This window comes from Natator depressus, chromosome 5 (genome assembly GCF_965152275.1).
Source record: "Natator depressus isolate rNatDep1 chromosome 5, rNatDep2.hap1, whole genome shotgun sequence".
Classification (NCBI taxonomy): Eukaryota; Metazoa; Chordata; order Testudines; family Cheloniidae; genus Natator; species Natator depressus.
Genome location: NC_134238.1, coordinates 1,087,520 through 1,113,122, shown reverse-complemented (window position 1 = coordinate 1,113,122; position 25,603 = coordinate 1,087,520). Strand labels below are relative to the sequence as shown.

General features: G+C 58.6%; 1 protein-coding gene across 1 annotated transcript; it reads left to right on the top strand.

The window, feature by feature from the left end:
* Positions 1-12,966: 12,966 nt before the first annotated feature.
* Positions 12,967-21,238, top strand: LOC141987121 (sialic acid-binding Ig-like lectin 15). Its single transcript, XM_074952159.1, has 5 exons — positions 12,967-12,970; positions 13,084-13,482; positions 14,006-14,362; positions 20,262-20,480; positions 21,096-21,238. The coding sequence occupies exons 1-5, from the start codon at positions 12,967-12,969 to the stop codon at positions 21,236-21,238; spliced, it is 1,122 nt and encodes a 373-aa protein (XP_074808260.1).
* The last annotated feature ends 4,365 nt before the right edge of the window (positions 21,239-25,603 follow it).

Here is a 25,603-nt window from a genome sequence, read left to right as displayed (position 1 = left end):
CCCGGTTCGACAGCTCCACCACATAGTTTACCTCATTGAGCTGCTTGACGACCTTGAACGGGCCCTCCCAGGCGGCCTGTAGTTTGTTCTTTCTCACAGGGATGAGAACCATCACCTGATCCCCGGTGGCGTAGGCACGGGCCCGCGCCGTGCGGTCATACCAGACCTTCTGCTTCCTCTGGGCTCTGGCCAGATTCTCCCTGGCCAGGCCCATGAGTTCAGCCAGTCTCTCTCGGAAGGTCAGGACATACTCCACCACTGACTCTCCATCGGGAGTGGCCTTCCCCTCCCACTCGTCTCTCATCAGGTCCAGGGGGCCCCTCACCCTCCTTCCATATAACAGTTCGAAAGGCGAAAATCCGGTAGACTCCTGGGGCACCTCCCTGTACGCGAACAGCAGGTGAGGTAAGTACTTGTCCCAATCCTGCGGGTGCTGGTTCATAAAGGTTTTCAGCATCATCTTTAGCGTCCCGTTAAACCTCTCCACCAGCCCATTGGACTGGGGGTGATACGCTGAGGCCCAGTCATGCCGGACCCCACATTTCTCCCACAAGCACCGGAGCAGGGCCGACATGAAGTTGGAGCCTTGGTCTGTCAAGACTTCCCTGGGGAACCCCACTCGGCTGAAAATGGTCAGGAGCGCATCTGCCACGGTGTCTGCTTCAATGGAAGCTAAGGGCACTGCCTCGGGGTAGCGGGTGGCGAAATCTACCACCACCAGAATGTATTTCTTCCCCGACCGGGTCGTCTTGCTGAGAGGCCCCACGATGTCCATGGCCACCTTCTGGAAAGGCTCCTCTATGATGGGCAAAGGTCTCAACGCCGCTTTCCCCTTGTCCCGGGCCTTCCCCACCCTCTGACAGGGGTCACAGGATCGGCAATACTGCCGGACGGTGGTAAAGACCCCGGGCCAGTAAAAGTTCTGTAGCAACCTCTGCCGGGTGCGCCGGATTCCCTGGTGCCCTGCGAGGGGGATGTCATGGGCCAGGGACAGGAGCTTGCGGCGGTACTTCTGGGGGACCACCAGCTGCCTCCTGATCCCACAGGACTCCCCTTCCCCTGGGGGAGCCCATTCTCGGTACAGGAACCCCTTCTCCCACAGGAACCTCTCCTGGCAGCCTCTCCTCATGGTCCGTCCCTCACTGAGGTCGGCCAGGTCCCTGAGCTTCTGCAAGGAGGGATCTTTCCTCAACTCGGCCTGGAACTCAGCGGCTGGGGAAGGGATGGGGCCCGGTTCCCCCTCCGTGGCCAGGTCTGAGGCCGCAGCCTCTCTGAGCCGTGCCCCTCGGCGCTCCCTCCCCACCCGAGTAGGGTCTCGCGCCTCCAGTGTGGTACCCTCCCCAGGGTCAGGTCGCAGTGCCCCTCGCCGGCTCTGGCTACGGGTCACAACCAGGGCGGTCTGGGGGTTGCTTGGCCAGTCCTCTAGGTCTCCCCCCATCAAAACTTCAGTGGGCAAATGGTGGTGTACCCCCACATCCTTGGGGCCCTCCTTGGTCCCCCATTTCAGGTGTACCCTTGCCACGGGCACCTTAAATGGGGTCCCGCCCACCCCCGTCAGGGTCAGGTAGGTGTTGGGCACCACCCGATCTGGGGCCACCACCTCGGGCCGGGCCAGCGTCACCTCCGCGCCCGTATCCCAGTATCCATTGACCTTCCTCCCATCCACCTCCAGGGGAACAAGGCACTCTCTCCGGAGGGACAGCCCCGCGCCCACCCTGTAAACCGAGCACCCGGAGTCCAGAGCCTCCAGCCCTCTGGCGGGGCTGGCTGGGGGTACTCTTCCCTCCTGAGCAGGTGGCAAACTGGTAGCCCCCCTTTCCTGGGTCGCCTGCCCCTCGTCCAGCTGAGTCCCTACCCAGTTAACCCTGGGTAGGTTGGGTCTGCTCAGTTTGTCCCTGAGCCCGGGGCACTGGGCCCGTACATGGCCTCTCTGGCCACAGTGATAGCAGCTCAGGTCACGTTGGTCCCCTCGAACGGGTCGGAGGGGCCCGACACCAGGCGTTCCCCTTTGGAGGGGGTTCTCCCTATTTCCCCGCTGGGAGGCCCCATGGTGACTCTCTCTCTGCATCGGGGGGGGCCTGTTCTTTTGGGACTCCTCCCGGCTACCCCCTGACCGACTGTTCACAAACTCGTCGGCCAGCTGCCCTGCATGCTGGGGGTTCGCGAGCTTTTTGTCCACCAGCCACAGCCTCAGGTCGGAAGGGCACTGTTCATACAGGTGCTCCAGTACGAACAGGTCAAGCAGGTCCTCTTTAGTTTGGGCCCCCGCTGTCCACTTGCGGGCATATCCCTGCATCCTGTTGACCAGTTGTAGGTAGGTGACCTCAGGCGTTTTACGCTGACTCCGGAACCTTCTCCGGTACATCTCGGGGGTCAGCCCAAACTCACGGAGCAGGGCCTGTTTGAACAGTTCATAGTCCCCTGCCTCTGCCCCTGTCATCCGGCTGTAGACCTCCACGGCTTTGGGGTCCAGTAAGGGGGTGAGGAACTGGAGCCTGTCTGCAGGGTCAACCCTGTGCAGCTCGCAGGCATTCTCAAAGGCCGTCAGGAAGCTATCCATGTCCTCCCCCTCCTTCCGCTGGGCCAGGAAGCACTTATCAAAGCTCCTTGCAGTCTTGGGTCCCCCCTCACTCACCGCAGCCGGGGCCCCACTGCTCCTCAGCCTGGCCAGCTCCAGTTCATGCTGTCTTTGTTTCTCCTTCTCCTGCTGCTCATGTTGACGTTCCCTCTCCTTCTCCTGACGTTCCCTCTCCTTCTCCTGACGCTCCCTCTCCTTCTCCTGACGCTCCCTCTCCTTCTCCTGACGCTCATGTTGACGTTGTTTCTCCTCATGTTGACGTTGTTTTTCATGATCCTCCAGCTCCCTCATTTTCCTCTCCCTCTCCCATTCCAGCCGCATCCGCTCCAGGGATGGGGAGCTCCACTGGGAGGATCCCCTGCTGGCTGCTGGGGTCAGGGGGCCCTCGGTATTCGCTGGGCTTCCCGCAACCCCTCCCCCAGGCATAGGTAGGAAGGGTCTCGGGGTGTCCTGGGCAGCAGTCTGACCCCTCCCAGCCTGGTCAGGCCCCAGGGCCCACGCTGCGTCCGCCGGGCGGCTTCCCTCAGGGACAGGGATCGGGTCATCCAAGCGATCCCTCTCCTCCAGCTGGGCAATCAGCTGTTCCTTGGTGGACCTCCCGACGCGCAGCCCCCTCTGCCTGCACAGCTCCACCAGGTCGCTCTTAAGGCGTTTAGCGTACATCTCCCGGCTGGCCACTCGCAGGCCGGGCAGCTGTCCACGGTTTCCAGGAAAAGCCCCTAGTGTGTCAGTCCTTCTTGAGGTCACCACCTCTTTGCCAGGGTCGAGCTGCAGACTCCTCCGCCCCTGGGACCGCTCGCTGCAATCCCCCGGGGGACCCTGTTACTGCAAAAGTCCTTCTCTCTGGTCACACACTCCCAGGGGTTAACCGCCCCCTGAAACCGTCTCTCTCTGAATCTTCAGCACGCCTGGTCCCCGTCAATCCCCCTTCGTTTTACTGTTCCCCAGTCACTTACTGCAGGAAGCGCCGTTCACGGGGTGCAGTAGATCCCACCGCTGCCACCAGTTGTCACGGAGTGTGGGGGAGTCCAGGCCCTGCACCCCTCTTCCTGGGATTCACTGAGACTCTCAGCCAGCCAGTAAAACAGAAGGTTTATTGGACAACAGGAACACAGTCCAAAACAGAGCTTGTGGGTACACCCAGGACCCCTCAGTGAAGTCCTTCTGGGGGAGCAGGGAGCTTAGACCCCAGCCCTGGGGTTCCCTGTGTTCCTCCACCCAGCCCCAAACTGACACTAAACCCACCGACCAGGTTCCCTGCTGCAGCCTCCGTCCACATTCCTGGGCAGAGGTGTTACCTCGCCCTCCCCCTCCTGGCTCAGGTGACAGGCTGTCACGGAGTGTGGGGGAGTCCAGGCCCTGCACCCCTCTTCCTGGGACCCACTGAGACTCCCAGCCAGCCAGTAAAACCGAAGGTCTACTGGACAACAGGAACACAGTCCAAAACAGAGCCCGTGGGTACACCCAGGACCCCTCAGTGAAGTCCTTCTGGGGGAGCAGGGAGCTTAGACCCCAGCCCTGGGGTTCCCTGTGTTCCTCCACCCAGCCCTAAACTGAAACTAAACCCACCGAGCAGGTTCCCTGCTGCAGCCTCCCTCCACATTCCTGGGCAGAGGTGTTACCTCCCCCTCCCCCTCCTGGCTCAGGTGACAGGCTCTCAGGTCTCCCGTCCCCAGGGCACATTCCCAGGTCAACACTCCCCCCTCCCTGCTGCGTCACATCGTCACATCTCTCCCCCCTTCGAGACTGAACTGAGCGGGGTCACTGTGACCAGTGACCTGGGGAAGTTCGGGGCCCCCTCTCCGGGACAGCGCATCCGCTATCAGGTTGGCACTTCCCTTCACGTGGACCACGTCCATGTCGTAATCCTGCAGGAGCAGGCTCCACCTCAGGAGCTTGGCGTTGGCTCCTTTCATCTGGTGCAGCCAGGTCAGGGGAGAGTGGTCGGTGTAGACGGTGAAGTGTCGCCCGAAGAGATAGGGCTCTAGTTTCTTGAGGGCCCACACCATGGCCAGGCACTCCTTCTCGATGGCCGCGTAGTGTTGCTCCCGGGGTAGCAACTTCTTGCTCAGGTACACGATGGGGTGTCTCTCCCCCTTTTCATCCTCCTGCATTAGCACCGCCCCCAGTCCCGTGTCGGAGGCGTCGGTGAACACCACAAAGGGCTTGTCAAAGTCTGGGTTTGCTAGAACTGGGCCACTGACCAGAGCCTCCTTCAGCGCCCGGAAAGCCTCCTGGCACTGCTCGGTCCAGACCACCTTGTCTGGCTTCCCCTTCTTGCATAGCTCAGTGATGGGGGTGGCTATGGCGCTAAAGTGGGGCACAAATCTTCGGTAGTATCCTGCCATCCCAATAAAGGCTTGGACCTGCTTTTTGGTGTGGGGAGCGGGCCAGTCTCTGATCACCTCCACCTTGGCCGGTTCCGGCTTTAGGCGGCCGCTCCCCACCCGATGGCCCAGGTAAGATACTTCAGCCATCCCCACCTTGCACTTCTCCGCTTTGACAGTCAGCCCAGCCCCCTGGAGTCGGTCCAGCACTTGTCTAACCTGGGACACGTGGTCCTCCCAGGTCTGGCTAAAGACACAGATGTCGTCAATATACGCCACGGCAAAACTCTCCATCCCCCTCAGGAGCTGGTCCACCAGGCGCTGGAAGGTGGCCGGCGCTCCCTTGAGGCCGAAAGGCAGGGTCAGAAACTCATAGAGCCCCAGAGGGGTGATAAAGGCCGATTTCAGCCGGGCATCTGCATCCAGCGGCACTTGCCAGTAGCCCTTTGTAAGGTCCATGGTGGTAAGGTACCGAGCTCCTCCCAGCTTGTCTAGGAGCTCGTCCGGCCTGGGCATGGGGTAGGCATCCGATACAGTGATGGCATTGAGCTTCCGATAGTCCACACAGAACCGGACTGACCCATCCTTTTTGGGGACCAGCACCACCGGCGAGGCCCAAGGGCTGGCCGATGGCTGGATCACCCCCAAAGCCAGCATGTCCCGGACCTCTCTTTCCAGGTCCTGAGCAGTTTTCCCTGTGACTCGGAAGGGGGAGCATCTTATCGGCGGGTGCGACCCTGTCTGCACCCGGTGGACAGTCAGATTAGTGCGTCCAGGCTGGTTGGAAAACAGCTGTCGGTACGGATGCAGCACCCCCCTGACCTCAGCTTGCTGGGCAGGGGTGAGCTGATCCGAGAGGGGGATTGTTTCCAGGGGGGAACCAGCTCTGGTCCCAGGGAATAGATCTACTAAAGGGTCATCTCCCTGCTCCTCCCACTGACCACACACAGCTAACACCACATTCCCCTTGGCATAATATGGCTTCATCATATTCACATGGTACACCCGGCGGTGGTGGGCCCGGTTCGACAGCTCCACCACATAGTTTACCTCATTGAGCTGCTTGACGACCTTGAACGGGCCCTCCCAGGCGGCCTGTAGTTTGTTCTTTCTCACAGGGATGAGAACCATCACCTGATCCCCGGTGGCGTAGGCACGGGCCCGCGCCGTGCGGTCATACCAGACCTTCTGCTTCCTCTGGGCTCTGGCCAGATTCTCCCTGGCCAGGCCCATGAGTTCAGCCAGTCTCTCTCGGAAGGTCAGGACATACTCCACCACTGACTCTCCATCGGGAGTGGCCTTCCCCTCCCACTCGTCTCTCATCAGGTCCAGGGGGCCCCTCACCCTCCTTCCATATAACAGTTCGAAAGGCGAAAATCCGGTAGACTCCTGGGGCACCTCCCTGTACGCGAACAGCAGGTGAGGTAAGTACTTGTCCCAATCCTGCGGGTGCTGGTTCATAAAGGTTTTCAGCATCATCTTTAGCGTCCCGTTAAACCTCTCCACCAGCCCATTGGACTGGGGGTGATACGCTGAGGCCCAGTCATGCCGGACCCCACATTTCTCCCACAAGCACCGGAGCAGGGCCGACATGAAGTTGGAGCCTTGGTCTGTCAAGACTTCCCTGGGGAACCCCACTCGGCTGAAAATGGTCAGGAGCGCATCTGCCACGGTGTCTGCTTCAATGGAAGCTAAGGGCACTGCCTCGGGGTAGCGGGTGGCGAAATCTACCACCACCAGAATGTATTTCTTCCCCGACCGGGTCGTCTTGCTGAGAGGCCCCACGATGTCCATGGCCACCTTCTGGAAAGGCTCCTCTATGATGGGCAAAGGTCTCAACGCCGCTTTCCCCTTGTCCCGGGCCTTCCCCACCCTCTGACAGGGGTCACAGGATCGGCAATACTGCCGGACGGTGGTAAAGACCCCGGGCCAGTAAAAGTTCTGTAGCGACCTCTGCCGGGTGCGCCGGATTCCCTGGTGCCCTGCGAGGGGGATGTCATGGGCCAGGGACAGGAGCTTGCGGCGGTACTTCTGGGGGACCACCAGCTGCCTCCTGATCCCACAGGACTCCCCTTCCCCTGGGGGAGCCCATTCTCGGTACAGGAACCCCTTCTCCCACAGGAACCTCTCCTGGCAGCCTCTCCTCATGGTCCGTCCCTCACTGAGGTCGGCCAGGTCCCTGAGCTTCTGCAAGGAGGGATCTTTCCTCAACTCGGCCTGGAACTCAGCGGCTGGGGAAGGGATGGGGCCCGGTTCCCCCTCCGTGGCCAGGTCTGAGGCCGCAGCCTCTCTGAGCCGTGCCCCTCGGCGCTCCCTCCCCACCCGAGTAGGGTCTCGCGCCTCCAGTGTGGTACCCTCCCCAGGGTCAGGTCGCAGTGCCCCTCGCCGGCTCTGGCTACGGGTCACAACCAGGGCGGTCTGGGGGTCGCTTGGCCAGTCCTCTAGGTCTCCCCCCATCAAAACTTCAGTGGGCAAATGGTGGTGTACCCCCACATCCTTGGGGCCCTCCTTGGTCCCCCATTTCAGGTGTACCCTTGCCACGGGCACCTTAAATGGGGTCCCGCCCACCCCCGTCAGGGTCAGGTAGGTGTTGGGCACCACCCGATCTGGGGCCACCACCTCGGGCCGGGCCAGCGTCACCTCCGCGCCCGTATCCCAGTATCCATTGACCTTCCTCCCATCCACCTCCAGGGGAACAAGGCACTCTCTCCGGAGGGACAGCCCCGCACCCACCCTGTAAACCGAGCACCCTGAGTCCAGAGCCTCCAGCCCTCTGGCGGGGCTGGCTGGGGGTACTCTTCCCTCCTGAGCAGGTGGCAAACTGGTAGCCCCCCTTTCCTGGGTCGCCTGCCCCTCGTCCAGCTGAGTCCCTACCCAGTTAACCCTGGGTAGGTTGGGTCTGCTCAGTTTCTCCCTGAGCCCGGGGCACTGGGCCCGTACGTGGCCTCTCTGGCCACAGTGATAGCAGCTCAGGTCACGTTGGTCCCCTCGAACGGGTCGGAGGGGCCCGACACCAGGCGTTCCCCTTTGGAGGGGGTTCTCCCTATTTCCCCGCTGGGAGGCCCCATGGTGACTCTCTCTCTGCATCGGGGGGGGCCTGTTCTTTTGGGACTCCTCCCGGCTACCCCCTGACCGACTGTTCACAAACTCGTCGGCCAGCTGCCCTGCATGCTGGGGGTTCGCGAGCTTTTTGTCCACCAGCCACAGCCTCAGGTCGGAAGGGCACTGTTCATACAGGTGCTCCAGTACAAACAGGTCAAGCAGGTCCTCTTTAGTTTGGGCCCCCGCTGTCCACTTGCGGGCATATCCCTGCATCCTGTTGACCAGTTGTAGGTAGGTGACCTCAGGCGTTTTACGCTGACTCCGGAACCTTCTCCGGTACATCTCGGGGGTCAGCCCAAACTCACGGAGCAGAGCCTGTTTGAACAGTTCATAGTCCCCTGCCTCTGCCCCTGTCATCCGGCTGTAGACCTCCACGGCTTTGGGGTCCAGTAAGGGGGTGAGGAACTGGAGCCTGTCTGCAGGGTCAACCCTGTGCAGCTCGCAGGCATTCTCAAAGGCCGTCAGGAAGCTATCTATGTCCTCCCCCTCCTTCCGCTGGGCCAGGAAGCACTTATCAAAGCTCCTTGCAGTCTTGGGTCCCCCCTCACTCACCGCAGCCGGGGCCCCACTGCTCCTCAGCCTGGCCAGCTCCAGTTCATGCTGTCTTTGTTTCTCCTTCTCCTGCTGCTCATGTTGACGTTCCCTCTCCTTCTCCTGACGCTCCCTCTCCTTCTCCTGACGTTCCCTCTCCTTCTCCTGACGCTCCCTCTCCTTCTCCTGACGCTCCCTCTCCTTCTCCTCCTGCTCATGTTGACGTTGTTTCTCCTTCTCCTCCTGCTCATGTTGACGTTGTTTCTCCTCATGTTGACGTTGTTTTTCATGATCCTCCAGCTCCCTCATTTTCCTCTCCCTCTCCCATTCCAGCCGCATCCGCTCCAGGGATGGGGAGCTCCGCTGGGAGGATCCCCTGCTGGCTGCTGGGGTCAGGGGGCCCTCGGTATTCGCTGGGCTTCCCACAACCCCTCCCCCAGGCATAGGTAGGAAGGGTCTCGGGGTGTCCTGGGCAGCAGTCTGACCCCTCCCAGCCTGGTCAGGCCCCAGGGCCCACGCTGCGTCCGCCGGGCGGCTTCCCTCAGGGACAGGGATCGGGTCATCCAAGCGATCCCTCTCCTCCAGCTGGGCAATCAGCTGTTCCTTGGTGGACCTCCCGACGCGCAGCCCCCTCTGCCTGCACAGCTCCACCAGGTCGCTCTTAAGGCGTTTAGCGTACATCTCCCGGCTGGCCACTCGCAGGCCGGGCAGCTGTCCACGGTTTCCAGGAAAAGCCCCTAGTGTGCCAGTCCTTCTTGAGGTCACCACCTCTTTGCCAGGGTCGAGTTGCAGACTCCTCCGCCCCTGGGACCGCTCGCTGCAATCCCCCGGGGGACCCTGTTACTGCAAAAGTCCTTCTCTCTGGTGACACACTCCCAGGGGTTAACCGCCCCCTGAAACCGTCTCTCTCTCTGAATCTTCAGCACGCCTGGTCCCCGTCAATCCCCCTTCGTTTTACTGTTCCCCAGTCACTTACTGCAGGAAGCGCCGTTCACGGGGTGCAGTAGATCCCACCGCTGCCACCAGTTGTCACGGAGTGTGGGGGAGTCCAGGCCCTGCACCCCTCTTCCTGGGACCCACTGAGACTCCCAGCCAGCCAGTAAAACCGAAGGTCTACTGGACAACAGGAACACAGTCCAAAACAGAGCCCGTGGGTACACCCAGGACCCCTCAGTGAAGTCCTTCTGGGGGAGCAGGGAGCTTAGACCCCAGCCCTGGGGTTCCCTGTGTTCCTCCACCCAGCCCCAAACTGAAACTAAACCCACCGAGCAGGTTCCCTGCTGCAGCCTCCCTCCACATTCCTGGGCAGAGGTGTTACCTCCCCCTCCCCCTCCTGGCTCAGGTGACAGGCTCTCAGGTCTCCCGTCCCCAGGGCACATTCCCAGGTCAACACTCCCCCCTCCCTGCTGCGTCACATCGTCACACAGGCTCTCAGGTCTCCCGTCCCCAGGGCACATTCCCAGGTCAACACTCCCCCCTCCCTGCTGCATCACATCGTCACAGTGGGGTAAGGGTGTATGATCATTGCAGAGCCCTAGAGGGCAGGTGTGTGCAGGGGTCTGGACACAGAGAATGGCCGACACCCTGTCTCCTGGGAACTGATGGCCTGGGCCCTTTCCCCCTGCAAGGTGAGAGCTAAAGGGTTGGAGAACAAAGGAATCATGTGCCCTCAAGGGACAAAGCCCAGAGGAGGAGGGGCTGGAGGGAGTTTCAGTTTGGGGCTGGCTGGGACATGGAGTGAAGTGCAGACGGGGTTGTCTGGCTCACTGGCCCCAAAATGGACCCAGCTGAGGGGTCCTGTTCTCTGCACCTACAAGCTCTGTGTTACATCATGTTCCTGTCGTCTAATAAACCTCTGTGTTACTGGCTGGCTGAGAGTCCCGTCTGACTGCGGAGTTGGGGGGCAGGGCCCTCTGGCTTCCCCCGGGGCCCGCCTGAGCAGACTCGCTGTGGGAAGTGCACGGAGGGGCAGAGGAGGCTGAATGCTCCGAGGTCAGACCCAGGAAGGTGGAAGCCGGGTGAGCTGTGTGTCCTGCAGACAGACTGCTCCCAGAGAGGAGACTTCCCCAGAGTCCTGACTGGCTTCATGGGGAGCAGTTCCAGAGCATCGCCCGGGGACTCCGTGACAGAAGGGACCTCAGGAGGTCATCTAGTCCCACCCCCTGCCCAAAGCAGGACAGATCCCCGACTAAATCATACTTGCTGCCTTTTGCATTCCAATTCCTTCTGCAGCTTCTGTAGCATCAGCTAAGGGCTGTGCTCCTGCCTCCTGATCACTAGCTATTAACAGATCTCTCAGTTCTTGATTTGTAGCTTTCTTTCTAAAGCTTATCCCCTTTTCTGAACACAAACCTTTCACGGCTTTTTTGCCAAGGCCCTCATAGGCTCTTTGCTCACCCATTGCAACTGCTCTTTAACCAACCAAACTCTCACTACTAAAATTCAAATTTGGATAGCGTGGGGTTCTGACCCAAAGCTTAATTGACCTGGTTCCGTGGATCCTAGCATGACTACGCCACTGTAACGAGGCTGGTTCTGGCGGGACCCAACTGAGAGTGCCAATTCAGGACAAATTGCTTAAAGCAGGGCAGTCACAGCCCAAGTCTGGAGTTTTTCCACCTCTAAGGCAAACCAAACCAGCCAGACAGAGAGGACTTTGGTTTTACCCCACTGGCTAACCACACGTCACACAGCAATTCCCTCAGACACTCCAGTTTCCCAGTATCACCACCAGTGCCACTCGTTATGGGGATGAATGGTTATAAAAACCAACACCCCAGTAAAAGAAAAAAGGTTCCCTCGATCCCAAAGGACCAAGCCCCAGACCCAGGTCAATATACAAATCAGATCTTACCCACAAATCACGCTGTTGCCAATCCTTTAGAATCTAAAATCTAAAGGGTTATTCATAAAAGGAAAGAAATAGAGATGAGAGCTAGAATGGGTTCAATGGAATCAATGACAGACAGTGATGGCAAAATTCTTGGTTCAGGCTTGTAGCAGGGATGGAATAAACGGCAGGTTCAAATCAAGTCTCTGGAGAACATCCCCAGCTGGGATGGGTCATTCAGTCCTTTGTTCAGAGCTTCAGTGTAGCAAAGTTCCTCCAGAGTATGAAGCAGGATTGAAGACCAGATGGAGATGAGGCATCAGCCTTTTATAGTCTTTTCCAGGTGTAAGAACTCCTCTTTGTTCTTACTGTGAAAATTACAGCAAAATGAAGTTTGGAGTCACATGGGCAAGTCCCTGCATACTTTACTGAGTCACAAGGTGTATCTGCAGCCCCCAGAACTGTGGGGGTGGGCAGGGGGTGCAGGACCAGGCCCAGGCTGGCACTGGCACCATCCCTGACGTCTCCACACAGTAGTCATACAAGATAGTAAGACTCACATACAACGTAACAAGGGAAAATCTCAGTTTGTCACATCGGAATATTCAGGTTCACCCTCCAGGCCGGCTCGGTGTCATCACAAGTGATAGATCTGAGAAACAACGGTTCTTGATTGTCAGTAATACCAGCCAACTGTGGCAAACAGCTGCAAAATGTCCATATTTCATGCGTTTATTACACCGTGTGCCTGTGGCTGGACATGCATCTTCTCTTGGGACATAACTTTTTCCACACCTTGTGCACGTAGGCTTGAATTTGTCCCTCCTAGTCAGGAAAGTTCTCTCTCTTTACCTTGGGTTTTTTTTTATGACAATGACCTTTAACAAGTGTCTGTTTACAGTTTCTAAGCTAGTTTCAGGTGTTTCAAGTCGCTCTTGCCTTTTGTTCTGTTGCTGGACTAGTTCAGCCTGCTTTGCTATCTGTACCGCTGTGGGTAGGGTTAAATCTCTGTTCAGCTGTAGCTGCTGTGAAAGGTTTTTATCTGTTAACCCAGTAACCAGCCTGTCTCTGATATTTTCATGTTTTGTTTTTCCCAAATCAGAGTTTTCAGCCAATGCACGCAGAGCTCTTATAAAACAGTCAGCATTTCCCCTGCTCCTTGAATTCTCTGGTGAAAACACACCTTTCATAGACCTCATTTCCCTGCAGTGTAAAGTGCGCATCAAACACAGCCAGAACCCTTTCCTAGTCATCTTTGTAACTGTCTTCAGTAAAGCCAAAGGATTTAACTATCTGCTCTGCCTGCTTCCCCATAGCACACATTAAAGTTGATACCTGTATATCTCCGGTGTCTTTGTGGAGTTTGTTTGCAATTCAAACCCTTGCAAAATACTGACCTCAAAGCTGAAGTTCTCTGGGTCATTGGAGAGTGGCATGTTGATTAGATCCTGCAGCTTTTGTTGCTTTGTTCCTTCTGTTTGCAACCTCTCTTGTTGTTTTCTTTCCATCTCTGTTCTTAGTTTACTCCTGACACCATGTTCTTCCATGCCAGATATGGGCTGGCTACAGAGCTTCCTTTCTAGAGAGAGACACACCAGATGTGTTGATCATGCTCTGATCGGTAGGGCCCAGGTTAGCTTAGACTCAGCGCCCCCGGGTGGCTGAACGCTGTAATAGAGTTCACATCCCATCACACCTTCTGTCTGTGTCTCTAGGGGGCGCTCTGCGGGGCGGCTGGGCAGAGCCCATCTGGAGCATGCATGTGCCCCCACGGATAACGGGGCTGAGAGGAGGTTCCATTGTGCTGCCCTGCACCTTCACACACCCGCTCCATGACTACATGGGTAAAATCCAGGTGATCTGGAAGCCCGATATTTTCCAATGCCTGGTGAACAACCACAGCACTGAGACCGGCAGCTTCGAGAACTGCACGAGGGGTCAGGAGCCGAGTGGGCGCTTCCGCCTGGCCGGGGACCCCCGGCGGCACAGCCTCTCCCTGCGCATCGCAGGGCTGCGCTTCGAGGACAGCGGGGAGTACAAGTGCCGCGTGGTGCTCCTAGGTGTAAAGGGAGCGGCCTACGAGCGCAGCCCTGGGGTAACGCTCACCGTGGAAGGTACCGTGCCCAGGGTCAGGGTGCTGAGCCCTTGGAGCCCGTCTAGGCAATCCTGGGGTCACGCGCTCTCTGCCAGCCAGGGCCCTGCCGCTGGCCGCACCCTGGTGCAGGCAGGGGAGGGATGTATGTGGTGCGGGGGGCTCTGAGGTCCGTTCGCTCCCAGGGCTGGGGCTGCCCCCCTCTGAGAATGGCCCCGGGCAGAGCCCCCAGTGCCCGGAGCCATCTGCAGGCAGAGTGCAGCATGGAGCCTGTGTCAGGGCCCCCACCCGCCTGTCCCCTGCCTGCTGTGGGCACAGACGGGCAGCTTTCCTGGCATCTGCCCCTGTGCTGCGTGCCCGGGCAGGGCCTGCCCAGGGGATTGCTTTCTGCCATGGCTCAGACACCCTGAAAGGCCCCAGGCCTTTTCCCTGCCCCAGTGGGGGGTGTCTCAGTAGTGCCCAGCCCCAAGGCAGATGGGGAGGGCGATCCCAGCCCCCCACGGGCTGCCTGCTCCCCATCGTTCCCTCCTCTCCTCTCCCCACAGCGCAACCCAGCATCCTCAACCTCACGCTGTTCCCCGGGCCCCTCCCTGTGCGGGTGGCCTGCACGGCCGCGGGGAAGCCTGTGCCCAACATCACATGGCTGGGGCCGGCGGGGAGCGAGGTGGTGCAGCTGCAGGACACCCCTGGGCTCTGGAACCGGACGACGCAGGAGGTGTCCGTGAGCCGGAACGGGACCTACACCTGCCGGGCGGAGAACGTGCATGGCCGGGTTGAGAGCTCGGTGCTCGTGGGGCTCCAGGGACCCAGGGGGCTGCCCCTGCTGCTTACCATCCTCCTCCCAGCAGCCCTGTTCCTGCTCGCCGTCCTCCTGCTGCTTGCCTTCTGCGCCCGATGGAAAGGTAGGGGTGAGGCGCACCCAGCCCGCCTGGCACTGCAGCAGCCCCCGCAGCGGGCCCGGGCCAGGGCAGGCATCGGCTGGAGTGGCTGCAGCGAGGGCCTCAGCTCAGCGCCACCCCCAGAGCCCCCCAGCAAACCAGGCCACGCTGCAGTGAAGCCCTCCCTCCCTCCGCCCCACAGTGCGCTGCCCACACAGGGCGATCCCCAGCAGCCCCCTGCCCAGAGCCCAGAACCCGATGGGCCCTGCAGGTGCCTGGGGGCTGAGTGGGGAGAGGGTCCCAGCGGGCACTGCTGGGAACCCCAGGGCTGAGGTGCGGCACTCCCTCCCCCAGCCAGCCCTGTCCGCCCCGGTGCTGTGGGGTGGGGGCGGATTCCTGGCACTGCCCCTTGCTCACAGCCATGTTTCCATGGCACCTGGTCCCTGCAGTGCCGCAGGCTCCAGAACTGTGGGGGTGGGCAGGGGGTGCGGGACCGGCACCATCTCCGACTTCTCCACCTTGTTCTCTTACAGTCTGTTGCCGGGTCCCGGGGAGGTGAGTGTCCTCATGGTGCCTGTGGGTGTGGGTGTGGAAGGGGAGCGGGTGTGTCTAGGTGGGTCTGTCAATGGAGTGTGTTTTGGCAGATGTGCGAGGACATGGTGTGCATAGGGGGTGGGTGTGCAAGGCCTGTATGTGTCTGCCTGGGTGGGTGTGTGAGAGCAGGGGGTCTGTGTCAGTGTATGTGTGAGGGCCTGGTGTGTGTCTGGGTTGGTGTGCAAGGGCAGGATTTGTGTCACTGGGTTTGTGCCTAGGTGGGTGTGTGAGGGCTGGGAGTGCATAGTAGGTGGGTGTGCATGGCCTGGGTGGTAGTGTCAGGGGGTGGGTGTGCAAAGGCAGGGTGTGTGTGTGGGCAGGTGTGTCTAGGCAAGTGTGTGAGGGCAGGGTGTATGGAGTGTGTATGTGTGTGAGGCCTCAGTGTGTGTCTCAGTGGGCGGGTGTGCTAGGACAGCGGGTGTCAGTAGGTGCCTGTGTCAGTGGATGGTTGTGTGTGGGCAGGTGCATATGCGTAGGTGTTTCGGGCGGGTATGTGAGGGCAGGGGGTGTGTGTGGATGTGTGTGCGGGGACGGGGATATCAGTGGGTGGTTGCGTGTGGGCAGGTGCATATGTGTAGGTGTGTCTGGCGGGTATGTTAGGGCAGGGGGTGTGTGTGGGCAGGTGTGCAAGGACAGGGTGTGTGTCTGGATGTGTGTGCGGGGACGGGGGTATCAGTGGGTGGTTGCGTGTGGGCAGGTACATATGTGTAGGTGTGTCTGGCGGGTATGTGAGGGCAGGGGGTGTGTGTGGGCAGGTGTGCAAGGACAGGGTGTGTGTCTGGATGTGTGTGTGGGGACGGGGTATCAGTGGGTGGTTGCGTGTGGGCAGGTGCATATGCGTAGGTGTGTCTGGGCGGGTATGTGAGGGCAGGGTGTGGGCAGGTGTGCAAGGGCAGGGTGTGTGTCTGGATGTGTGTGCAGGGACAGGGGGTATCAGTGGATGGTCGTGTGTCTCTGGGTGGGTGTGCAAAGGCAGGGTGCATGTCTGGGCAGGTGTGTGGGGGCAGGTGTGTGTCTGGGTAGGTGTGCAAGGGAAGGGGGTATCAGTTGGTGGTTGTGTGTGTCTTGGCAGGTGTGCAACAGCAGGGGGTGTATCTGGGTGGGTGTGCAAGGGAAGGGTGGGTGTGCACGCAGGTGTGTGAGGGCAGGGGGTGTCAGTGGGTCATTGTATGTGTCTGGGCAGGTGTGTAAGGGCAGAGGGTGTGTCTGGGTGGGCGTGCGAGGGCTGTGTGTGAGAGCGGGTGTGTGAGGCCAGGTGGGGTCTGTGACACCATGATCTCTGCACCACCCTGTGCCACTTGCCCACTCGTGCCCCGCACTGGTGCTGCCCCCTGCACACTGGTTCTTTGCACCCCCGACCACAGCAGGGCGCGGGGCTGCGCTGGGGACTTTGCTCTGCTCATGGCTGGAATGAGACTAAATGCCCCCCCAGCCCGCCATGGGCTCGTGGGGCCAGGCTGGGTCTGTCTGGGCTCAGCAGCTGGGCTGGCCCGGGGGCGCCCCCAGAGTGTGTGCCAGGGATGGTGCTATGGGGGGGCTGGGCTGGGTCTCTCCCTGGGCAGTCGGGCCTAGCTCCCGTGTCTAACCTGCTTCCTTCTCCCAGGGAGCCGGCAGCCCCGGTGGGCCTCACCCAGGATGCACCTTGCACAGGTAGAAGCCGGGCATGGCCCTGGGCCAGCTGCATGGGGCTGGGGGTCCCGGGGGGGGCATAGGTAGCATTCCAGGCCAATGGCACCTCGCCACACCTCTCGTGGGGGGGGCATGGGGGGCTGGGGAGGGCGTGTGGGACATTGGGGGTGGGGGCAGGGGTGGAGGGGGCTGGGGAGGGTGTGTGGGACATGGGGGGGGCATGTGGGGGACTGGGGAGGGCGCGGGGGACATTGGGGGGATGGGGGAGGGGGGGCATACCAAGTATCTGCCGATCAGACCACTCTTTTCAAGTGATTCCCCTCCCCCCGCAGAAGTACCAAACAATTAGTAACTTTAAAAAACAAAATATTTTGGCATCAAAACTTGCTCCACCCCCCCCACAACCAATCTGAATGAGCCAGGCAGGCCCAGCCCCCTGCACAGCCCCCAACCCCCCGCGCAAGTCAAAAGGGCCTTCACCAAACGCGGCAGGTTTGACCAGCTGCCCCATTGCCATGTGTGTGTCGTGCATCCCTGGGGAGCTGCATGGAGCCAGGTGTCACCTCCCTGCCGCCCCAGGGTGCAAAGGGCACCGAGGGCTGCCCAGCCCTGCCCCCCCCCCACACACAAATGAAGCCGTTCCCTGCCTGTGCATAAGAACGGCCAGACTGGGTCAGACCAAGGGTCCATCTAGCCCCGTGTCTGGGCCGCCGACAGCGCCAGTGCCCGGTGCCCCGGAGCGAGTGCCCAGGACAGGTGACCCATCCCTGGTCGCCCCTTCCCAATCGCACAGCAGTCAGAGGTTTAGGGACACCTGGAGCATGGGGTTGCATTCCTGACCATCTTGCCTAGTAGCCACTGATGGCCCCCATGGAGGCAAAGGAGCCTGGTGCGGGGAGGTCAGTCCCCAGAGCGAGGGGCCAGCCAGGGGTAATGGGGCATGGCATGGCAGGGGCAGCCCCGCTCCGCCCAGCCCAGTGCACGGGCACTATTTACAAACCAGCAGCTGCCAGATGCACACTGGCCCGCCCAGCCCTGTGCTGTCAGCGTGCCCCTTCCCCTCGGGGGCTGGCCCATGCCACGCCACACAGCCCCCCTGCCCAACACAAGCACCCCCGCAAACTCCCTATGGCAAGAGCCCCCCTGGACCCGCTATGCCCAGTGCCCCCCAGGCCTCCTCCACAAATGCACAGCACCCTGCAGAACACCAGCCCTGCCCAGCACCCCCCCCCCCCGCCCACAGCCCCACCACAAGTGCCCAGCACCCCCACAGAACCCCCAATCCCTAGTGCCCCAACAGCACATCTTCCCTGCCCCCTCACAGCCCAGCACCCCCCCCAGACCCCTAAGAGACCCCCTCCCCCACGCCCTGCCTCTCGGCCACACTCCCCGGCCCTCTGGGAGGAGACTGTGTCTGCCGGGCTGAGCCGGCAGCGCAGCCAGGGCTGGTCCCGGGGCGGGGAATCGCTCCGGACCCTCGGGAGTGGTGCGATCAGCCAGGCCAGGACCTGCCCCAGCCGGGCCCCCTCAAGACGCCTTGCCTGGAGAGGCCCAGCCAAGCCCAGTGCATTGCCCCCCCAGCTGAGACTGGCCAGGCTTCTGCCCCAGTCCCAGGAAGCTCAGCGCCGGGGAGACAGGTGGGGCCCACAGGCGGTGGGAAGCAGAGACTGCCCAGAGCCGGAGGTGCCCTGGGGTCTGGCTGGGGGCAGAGAGGAGCCGACAGGTGAGGCCAGGGGGTGGAGAAGAGCCCTTGGCCAGCCGGTGGGCAGGCTGAGAGGAGCAGTGATTTGGGGGGGGGGCAGCGGGCTGGCGGGATCTCAGGGCGCAGTGCGAGTGGAACAGGCTGGGGCCCCTTCTGAGCATGGGCCTGGCTCCATGGCACCACTGGCACCATTGTAAACCCGGGACTGCCAGGAACTTAGTCTTTTATGAACCCAGCTATACGTTCGGCCTTCACAACATCCCCTGGCAAGGAGTTCCACCAGTTGACTGTGAAGTATTTCCTTACGTTTGTTCTAAACCTGCTGCCTATTAATTTCATTGGGTACCCCTGGTTCTAGTGTTATGTAAAGGAGTAAATAATGCTTCCCTGTTCACTTTCTCCACCCCAGTCATGATTTTATAGACCTCTGTCGTATATCCCCCCTTAGTCGTCTCTTTTCCAAGCTGAAAAGTCCCAGTCTGATTAATTCTCCTCATACGGAAGCTGTTCCAAACCCCTCATCATTTTTGTTGCCCTTTTCTGAACCTTTTCCAATTCCAATAGATCTTTTTTGAGATGAGGGGACCACATCTGCACGCAGTATTCAAGCTGTGGGCGTCCCATGGATTTATATTGAGGCAACATGATATTTTCTGCCTTATTCTCTATACCTTTCTTAATGATTCCCAGCATTCTGTTCACTGTTTTGACTGCCCCTGCACATTGAGTGGATGTTTTCAGAGAACTATCCACAGTGACTCCAAGATCTTTCTTGAGTGGTAACAGCTAATTTAGACGCCGTCACTGGCTATGGCTAGTTGGGATGATGGTTTTCAATGTGCATTACTTTGCATTGATCAACACTGAATTTCATCTGCCATTTTGTTGCCCAGTCACCCAGTTTTGAGAGACCCTTTTGTAGCTCTTCACAGTCTGCCTGGGGCTTAACTATCCTGAGTAGTTTTGTATCATCTGCAAACTTTGCCACCTCACTGTTAACCCGTTCTTCTAGATCATTTATGAATGTTGGACAGCAGGGGTCCCAGGACAGATCCCTGGGGGGCCCGCTATTTATCTCTCTCCACTGTGAAAACTGACCATTTTTCCTACCCTTTGTTTCCTCTCTTTTAACCAGTTACTGATCCCTGATCCCAGAGAAGACTTTCCCTCTTATCCCATGACAGCTCACTTTGCTTAAGAACTTTTGGTGAGGGACCTTGTCAGAGGCTTTCTCAAAGTCCAAGTACACTATGTCCACCCTGGTCCACATGTTTGACGCCCTCAAAGAATTGTAATAGCTTGGGGAGGCATGATTTCCCCTTACAAAAACCATGTTGACTCTTCCACAACAAACTGCGTTAATCTCTGTGTCTGATCATTCCGTTCTTTACTAAGGTTTCAACCAGTTTGCCCAGTACTGAGGTCAGGCTTACTGGCCTGTAATTGCCGGGATCCCCTCTGGAGCCTTTTTTAAAAATCATTTGTTACTTTAGCTATCCACCAGGCATCTGGTACAGAAGCTGATTTAAATGATCGGTTAAATACCAGTTAGTCGTCCTGCAATTTCACATGTGAGTTCCTGCAGAACTCTTGGGGGATCCCTCTGGTCCTGGTGACTTATTGCTGTTTAGTTTATCCATTTGTGCCAAAACCTCCTCTAATGACACCTCAGTCTGGGGCAGTTCCTCAGATTTGTCACCTAAAAAGAATGGCTTAGGTGTGGGAATCCCCCCCATGCTCTGCAGTGGAGACTGATGCAAAGAATTCATTCAGCTTCTCCACAATGGCCTTGTCTTCCTTGAGTCTCCTTTAGCACCTCCAGCATCCAGCGGCCCAACTAATAGTTTGCCAGGCCTCCTGCTTCTGATTTACTTACAAAATTTTTGGCTGTTAGTTTTTGTGTCTTTAGCTCGATGCTCATCACCTGCTTTCTTGGCCCCATTACATTCACACACGTGCCTTCCCGGAGTTCATGCTCCTTTCTCTTTTCCTCGCCAGGAGGAAGGGAGAGCGTAGGGAGAGCTCAGCCTGGTGAGGCCGATACCTGCTTTCCCTGCCAGCCAGCTGCTCATGCCAATGGGCTGCCTCCTGCCCAGGCCCTGCCCCAGCCTGGGCCCAGCTCCCCTGTAAGGCAGCTGCCTGTGTCTCCAGCAGAGGACCCGGACAGCTGCACCTACGCAGATCTGACCTTCCTCAGCCCTGGGGCCGGCAGGAGAGGTGAGTGGACGAGCCGGGCAGGGGAAGGATCCCAGACTATCCCTGCTCCACGCCAGTCTGCACAGGGCTGGTTCCCCACCCAGCCCCACAGCCCCGTGCTCCATAGGACACAGACCCCCTGCACCAACCCCCAGCCCAGCCCTGTGGCCCCAGACCAGGGTGTGTGCTGACCTGGCACCGGCCCTGTGCTCTGCACACCCCTCCCACGGCTCTACCAGCGCTGGCCCACATGGACCAGGCATGCCCCTCCCGACCCAGCCATGCGCTCTCTGCACCCGCGGCCCACGTCCCTCGCTAGGCCAGGGCTGGCAGATGCTGGCATGGAGCTGAGCCTCTGAGCTTTGGGCTGGGTGACTCAGGGCAAACAGCAGCTTCCTGGGTGTTGGAGGGGGATCCCGCCTCCCCTGCTGTGCGGGGGCCCAGGCCCTGTGAGCGCGGGGGGCTGGAGCGGGAGCAGCTGGCATGGCAGCGTGTGCTTCTCCCGCAGCAGTGGGCCCCAGGTGGGGGCTTGTTGGGGGAGCATGGCCGTGGGGGGGGCAGACCCAGAGGGAGGCAGGGTGTGGGGGGCCTTTCCCTGGCGCGTCTGTCCTGCTAACCGGGGCTCCTCTGCCGCAGGTCCCCAGCCCGCAGCCCAGAGCCCCCCAGCACCAGCAGAAGGTAAGTGGCACTTCTGGCCTCAGTGGACCGGCCTGGTGGGGGCACCCGGAGACGAGTGTCCGCCGGGGGGAGAGCCTGGCCAGTGGCCTGGGTCACGCTGAGCCGCCCCCAGGGTCCCCTTGCAGGAGATTCGCTGGTTTCCTGTGGCCCTGCTGGGCACCATCCCCGAGGGCAGCCGTGCCCTGGGGCTTGGGCTCCAGCGCTGTGTCTGTCTCCGGGCACCCAGGGCCTGAGAGGGGAGCCCCCTCGCCACGCGTTACCAGCGGGAGCTCTGCACACCATCTGAATGACCCCACACCCCCTGGGGATAGGGACGCCCACCGCCATGGCCCTGACAGACCCCTCCTTCCCCACACTCAGGCCTGGTGGGAGGCAGCCCCAGCAAGTCACCCCATGGGGGCAGGTGGGGGGAGCTGTGGTTCAGCGTTGCTGTGTGGTTATTAAACACCAGAGGCGGCTGGGTGAGGGGTCCCTGTATAAACAGCCCCTGTGCCCCACCCCAGAGGGGCCGCATCTCCGCACCGGGCGAGGGGTCCCTGTGTAAACAGCCCCTGCACCCCACCCCAGAGGGGCCGCATCTCCGCACCGGGCGAGGGGTCCCTGTGTAAACAGCCCCTGCGCCCCACCCCAGAGGGGCCGCATCTCTGCACCGGGCGAGGGGTCCCTGTGTAAACAGCCCCTGCGCCCCACCCCAGAGGGGCCGCATCTCCGCACCTGGCGAGGGGTCCCTGTGTAAACAGCCCCTGCGCCCCACCCCAGAGGGGCCGCATCTCCGCACCGGGCGAGGGGTCCCTGTGTAAACAGCCCCTGCGCCCCACCCCAGAGGGGCCGCATCTCCGCACTGGGTGAGGGGTCCCTGTGTGAGCTTCCCTGATGCCCCCACCCCAGAGGCAGGCACATCTCTGTGCTGGGTGAGGGATCCCTGTATAAACAGCCCTGATGCCCCCACCCCAGAGGGGCTGCATCTACGCACCAAGCGAGGGGTCCCTGTATAAGCAGACCTGGTGCCCTCACCCCAGTGTTGGGCAAGGGGTCCCAGGACCCTTTGCTAACTCATTCAGGTCTCTCTGCAGAGGTCACCTATTCTGAGCTGATGCCATACAGGGGACCCAGGTGAGCTGTCCATCCCAGGACCCTCCCTGCCCCGTTCCCTCTGGAGTCACCGCACAAGGCACTGGAGCCTGGAGCAACCCACCTCAGCGAAACGACACTCGACAGCCTTCCCCTGGGGCTGTGAGCGCAGCTGCCCTCCCTCCCTGACATGTTCTTCTGTACCAGACACGGGCCATCTACAGAGCTTGCTTCTACACCAGCTGTGTTCAGCATCAGGTACCTTGCTCTGCCATGGATCGCTGAGGGTAGCTTCAATAAGGTGTGATACACACCGCTGCCTATTGACCAGACAGTACGATGCAGTTTAGCATCCCTCACATCTCCCCCTTCGAGCTCTACGGTCCTCCCCTTTACCGTAGTTACACGATCGCGCTGCCTGTGAACCATCTCTGAATCATCCTGGTTCTCTAATTCCACGACTCGAACACATGGTGGCTCGCTCGTCAGGCTGTCCACTAGTTACAGTGAGTGACTGTGGCTGGTTTGGAATCCTTGAGTCGTCTTGTTCTGCATCCGCCATCCGCTGAATCTGCTCTGTCGATTGTTCTTTCTGCGGAACAAACTGCAGCTGTCGACGGTGCCCGTTGGACTCTGCACTTGGGGCTTGGTCTCACACGAGCTGGGCACTGAATTCTTTGTCTTTACGGCAGCTGGAGTTGCCCATCCATTTTCTCCATCCAGTTTGACATGGACACAGCCACTAGGTGCTAGGCCCGGCAGCTCTGTAACTGAATGATGTGTGTTGTAAAAGTGTTCGTAAAATGTGTGTTCGTAAGATCTTCTAGCCTTTTTAGCCGATTTGGCTGCTCTCTGCATGCCTGGTCACTTCGGAGATAGATCCCCCCTGGAAAAAGCTGGAACAGTTGTTCTGAGTTGTGTTCCTATCAGGAGCTGTGCTACACCATACCCAGTAGCTGCTCTTGGTGTTGATCTGTAACTCAGCAGACCAAGGAGTGGATCTTCCTGCTGCAGGATTTTCTTGGCTGTCTGCGCGGCTCTCTCAGCCTCTCCACTCGCTTGTGGGGCATGTGGGCTGCTAGTAACAGGTTAAAAACCCTAGTTTATTCCAAATAACTTAAATCCTGCTGCAGGGCACTGTGGCCCTCTGTTCGTCACTGGTTGTTCTGGAATATCGAATGAGCACAAGTGCGCTTCAGTGTCAGTAACCCTGCGACACGTTATGTCTGTCAAGTACATTATCTCCATACACCTGGAGAAACAGGCCGCTATGACCAGATAGTGATGTCCTCTGAACTTGAATAAATCCGCAGCTAGTCTCTTCCAAGGTCTCTCGGGTAGGGATGTTTGTACACTGTGTGGTTCAGCATTGTCTCTTAGAGGTGATTTGTACTGGGTCTCCTTTCAAAAGTCCAACATCACCAAATATTCCATCGAGTTCTTCCACCTTTCTCACTAGGTCCATCACGGCTGCCACACTGTGGCTGAGAAGGTTGTTGGTCTTCGATCCTTTGACCACATGCATAGTGAATGCGCAGCCTTTGTCTCTAAGATGAACTGGCCCATGCACTTCAGAACACCTCCAGGGCTAGTCAGAGCTGGGCCAGGTGATGTCAGCTCTGGGAGGGATTGAAGGTGATTGTATGTCCCTTTTCAGAGGACTGTGACATCAGCTCCTGAGTCACTTTAAAAGTCAATAGCCTTGCCAGGAATATTCACGTTCACTCTCCAGGCAGGTGCGGTGTCATCACAAGTGACAGATCCCAGAAGCAGCTCTTGATTGCTGGTAATACCAGCCAACTCCCTGGCTGCTTTGGTGCAGCCAACAACTCCAAAATGTCCATATTTCATGCATTGATTACACTGTGTGCCTCTGGCTGGACATGCCTCATCTCTTGGGATATGATGTTTTCCATCCCTTCTGCACATAGGCTGGAATTTGTTCCTCTTAGCCAGGGAGTTCTCTCTCCTTGCCTTGGGGGGTTTATAATAACTTTTAACACTGAAGTGCTTTTTATAGCTTTTAAGCTAGTTTCCGGTTTTTCAAGTCGCTCCTGCCTTTTGTTCTGTTGCTGGACTAGTTCAGACTGCTTTGCTATCTGTACCGCTGTGGGTAGGGTTAAATCTCTGTTCAGCTGTAGCTGCTGTGAAAGGTTTTTATCTGTTAACCCAGTAACCAGCCTGTCTCTGATATTTTCATGTTTTGTTTTTCCCAAATCAGAGTTTTCAGCCAATGCACGCAGAGCTCTTATAAAACAGTCAGCATTTCCCCTTGCTCCTTGAAGTCTGTGGTGAAAACATGATCTTTCATAAACCACATTTCTCTGAGGTATAAAGTATGAATCAAACATAGCCAGAACCCTTTCCTAGTCATCTTTGTGACTGTCTTCAGGAAAGTCAAAGGATTTAAAGATGTCCTTTGCAGGCTTCCCCAGAGCATAAATTTAAAAAGATGTCTATATATCTTCAGCGTTTTTGTGGAGTTCGTTTGCAGTTCAAAATCTTGCAATATATTGCATCCAGTCTGTCCACTGGGAAGGTTTGTCAAAGCTGAAGTTCTGGAGCACTGAAAAGTGGCATGTTGATGAGATCCTGCAACCTTTGTTTCTGTTCTTAGTTTACTCCCAACACCACGCCATGTTCCTCTGTGCCCAATACCGGCTGGTGACAGAGCTTGCTTATAGACCAGCTGTGTTCGTCATGAGATCCTTTAAAGCTCCGCCAGGTATGGCTGAAGATCATTTAAATAAGGTATTATATACACAGCACCACTGGGTGGCTGAACACTATCATGCAGTTTAGCATCCTATTTAACTCCTATGACCCAAAACACCCTTGCATTCACACCCTACACACCACTGTGATCATCTGTGTATCACATATACCGTGGGGGCATCATCTGAAAACTAATAACCCGCCGGTCAATAACATCATGGAGAAATGTCGGTAGCACCAGTGTATGTAAAGTCATGAATTCCCTCTGTACAATGTTATTAGCACGTGTTCAAAATGGGCAGCCCTGCCAAGGCCAAAGGTTGTCAAACAAGCCTATCCCCAGCAAAGGAATGTGTGTTTACTGCCATTTACACATGTAGTGAACAGGGTCTTCCAGAGAGCAGGGGGAGGAGAGGGCTGGGAATGGAACAATCTGCATTTCAGCAAACTCAAGTAAGGGAAGAAATAGTCCAGAGCTCCCTTCCCCACCACACTCCATGTCGCCTTCCTCGCAGCTTGAATAAACTTTACTTTGAGGGTAACCTGCAGAAGAATCCACTTCAAAGGTTCACTGAACGATAAAAGCAAGAGGCAGAGAACCCCCAGTTCTCTCTCTTTCACCTAAGAAGACAAAGGCCCCAGCACCTCTGGTCTCCTGGGAGAGATCCGGCCCGAGGAGT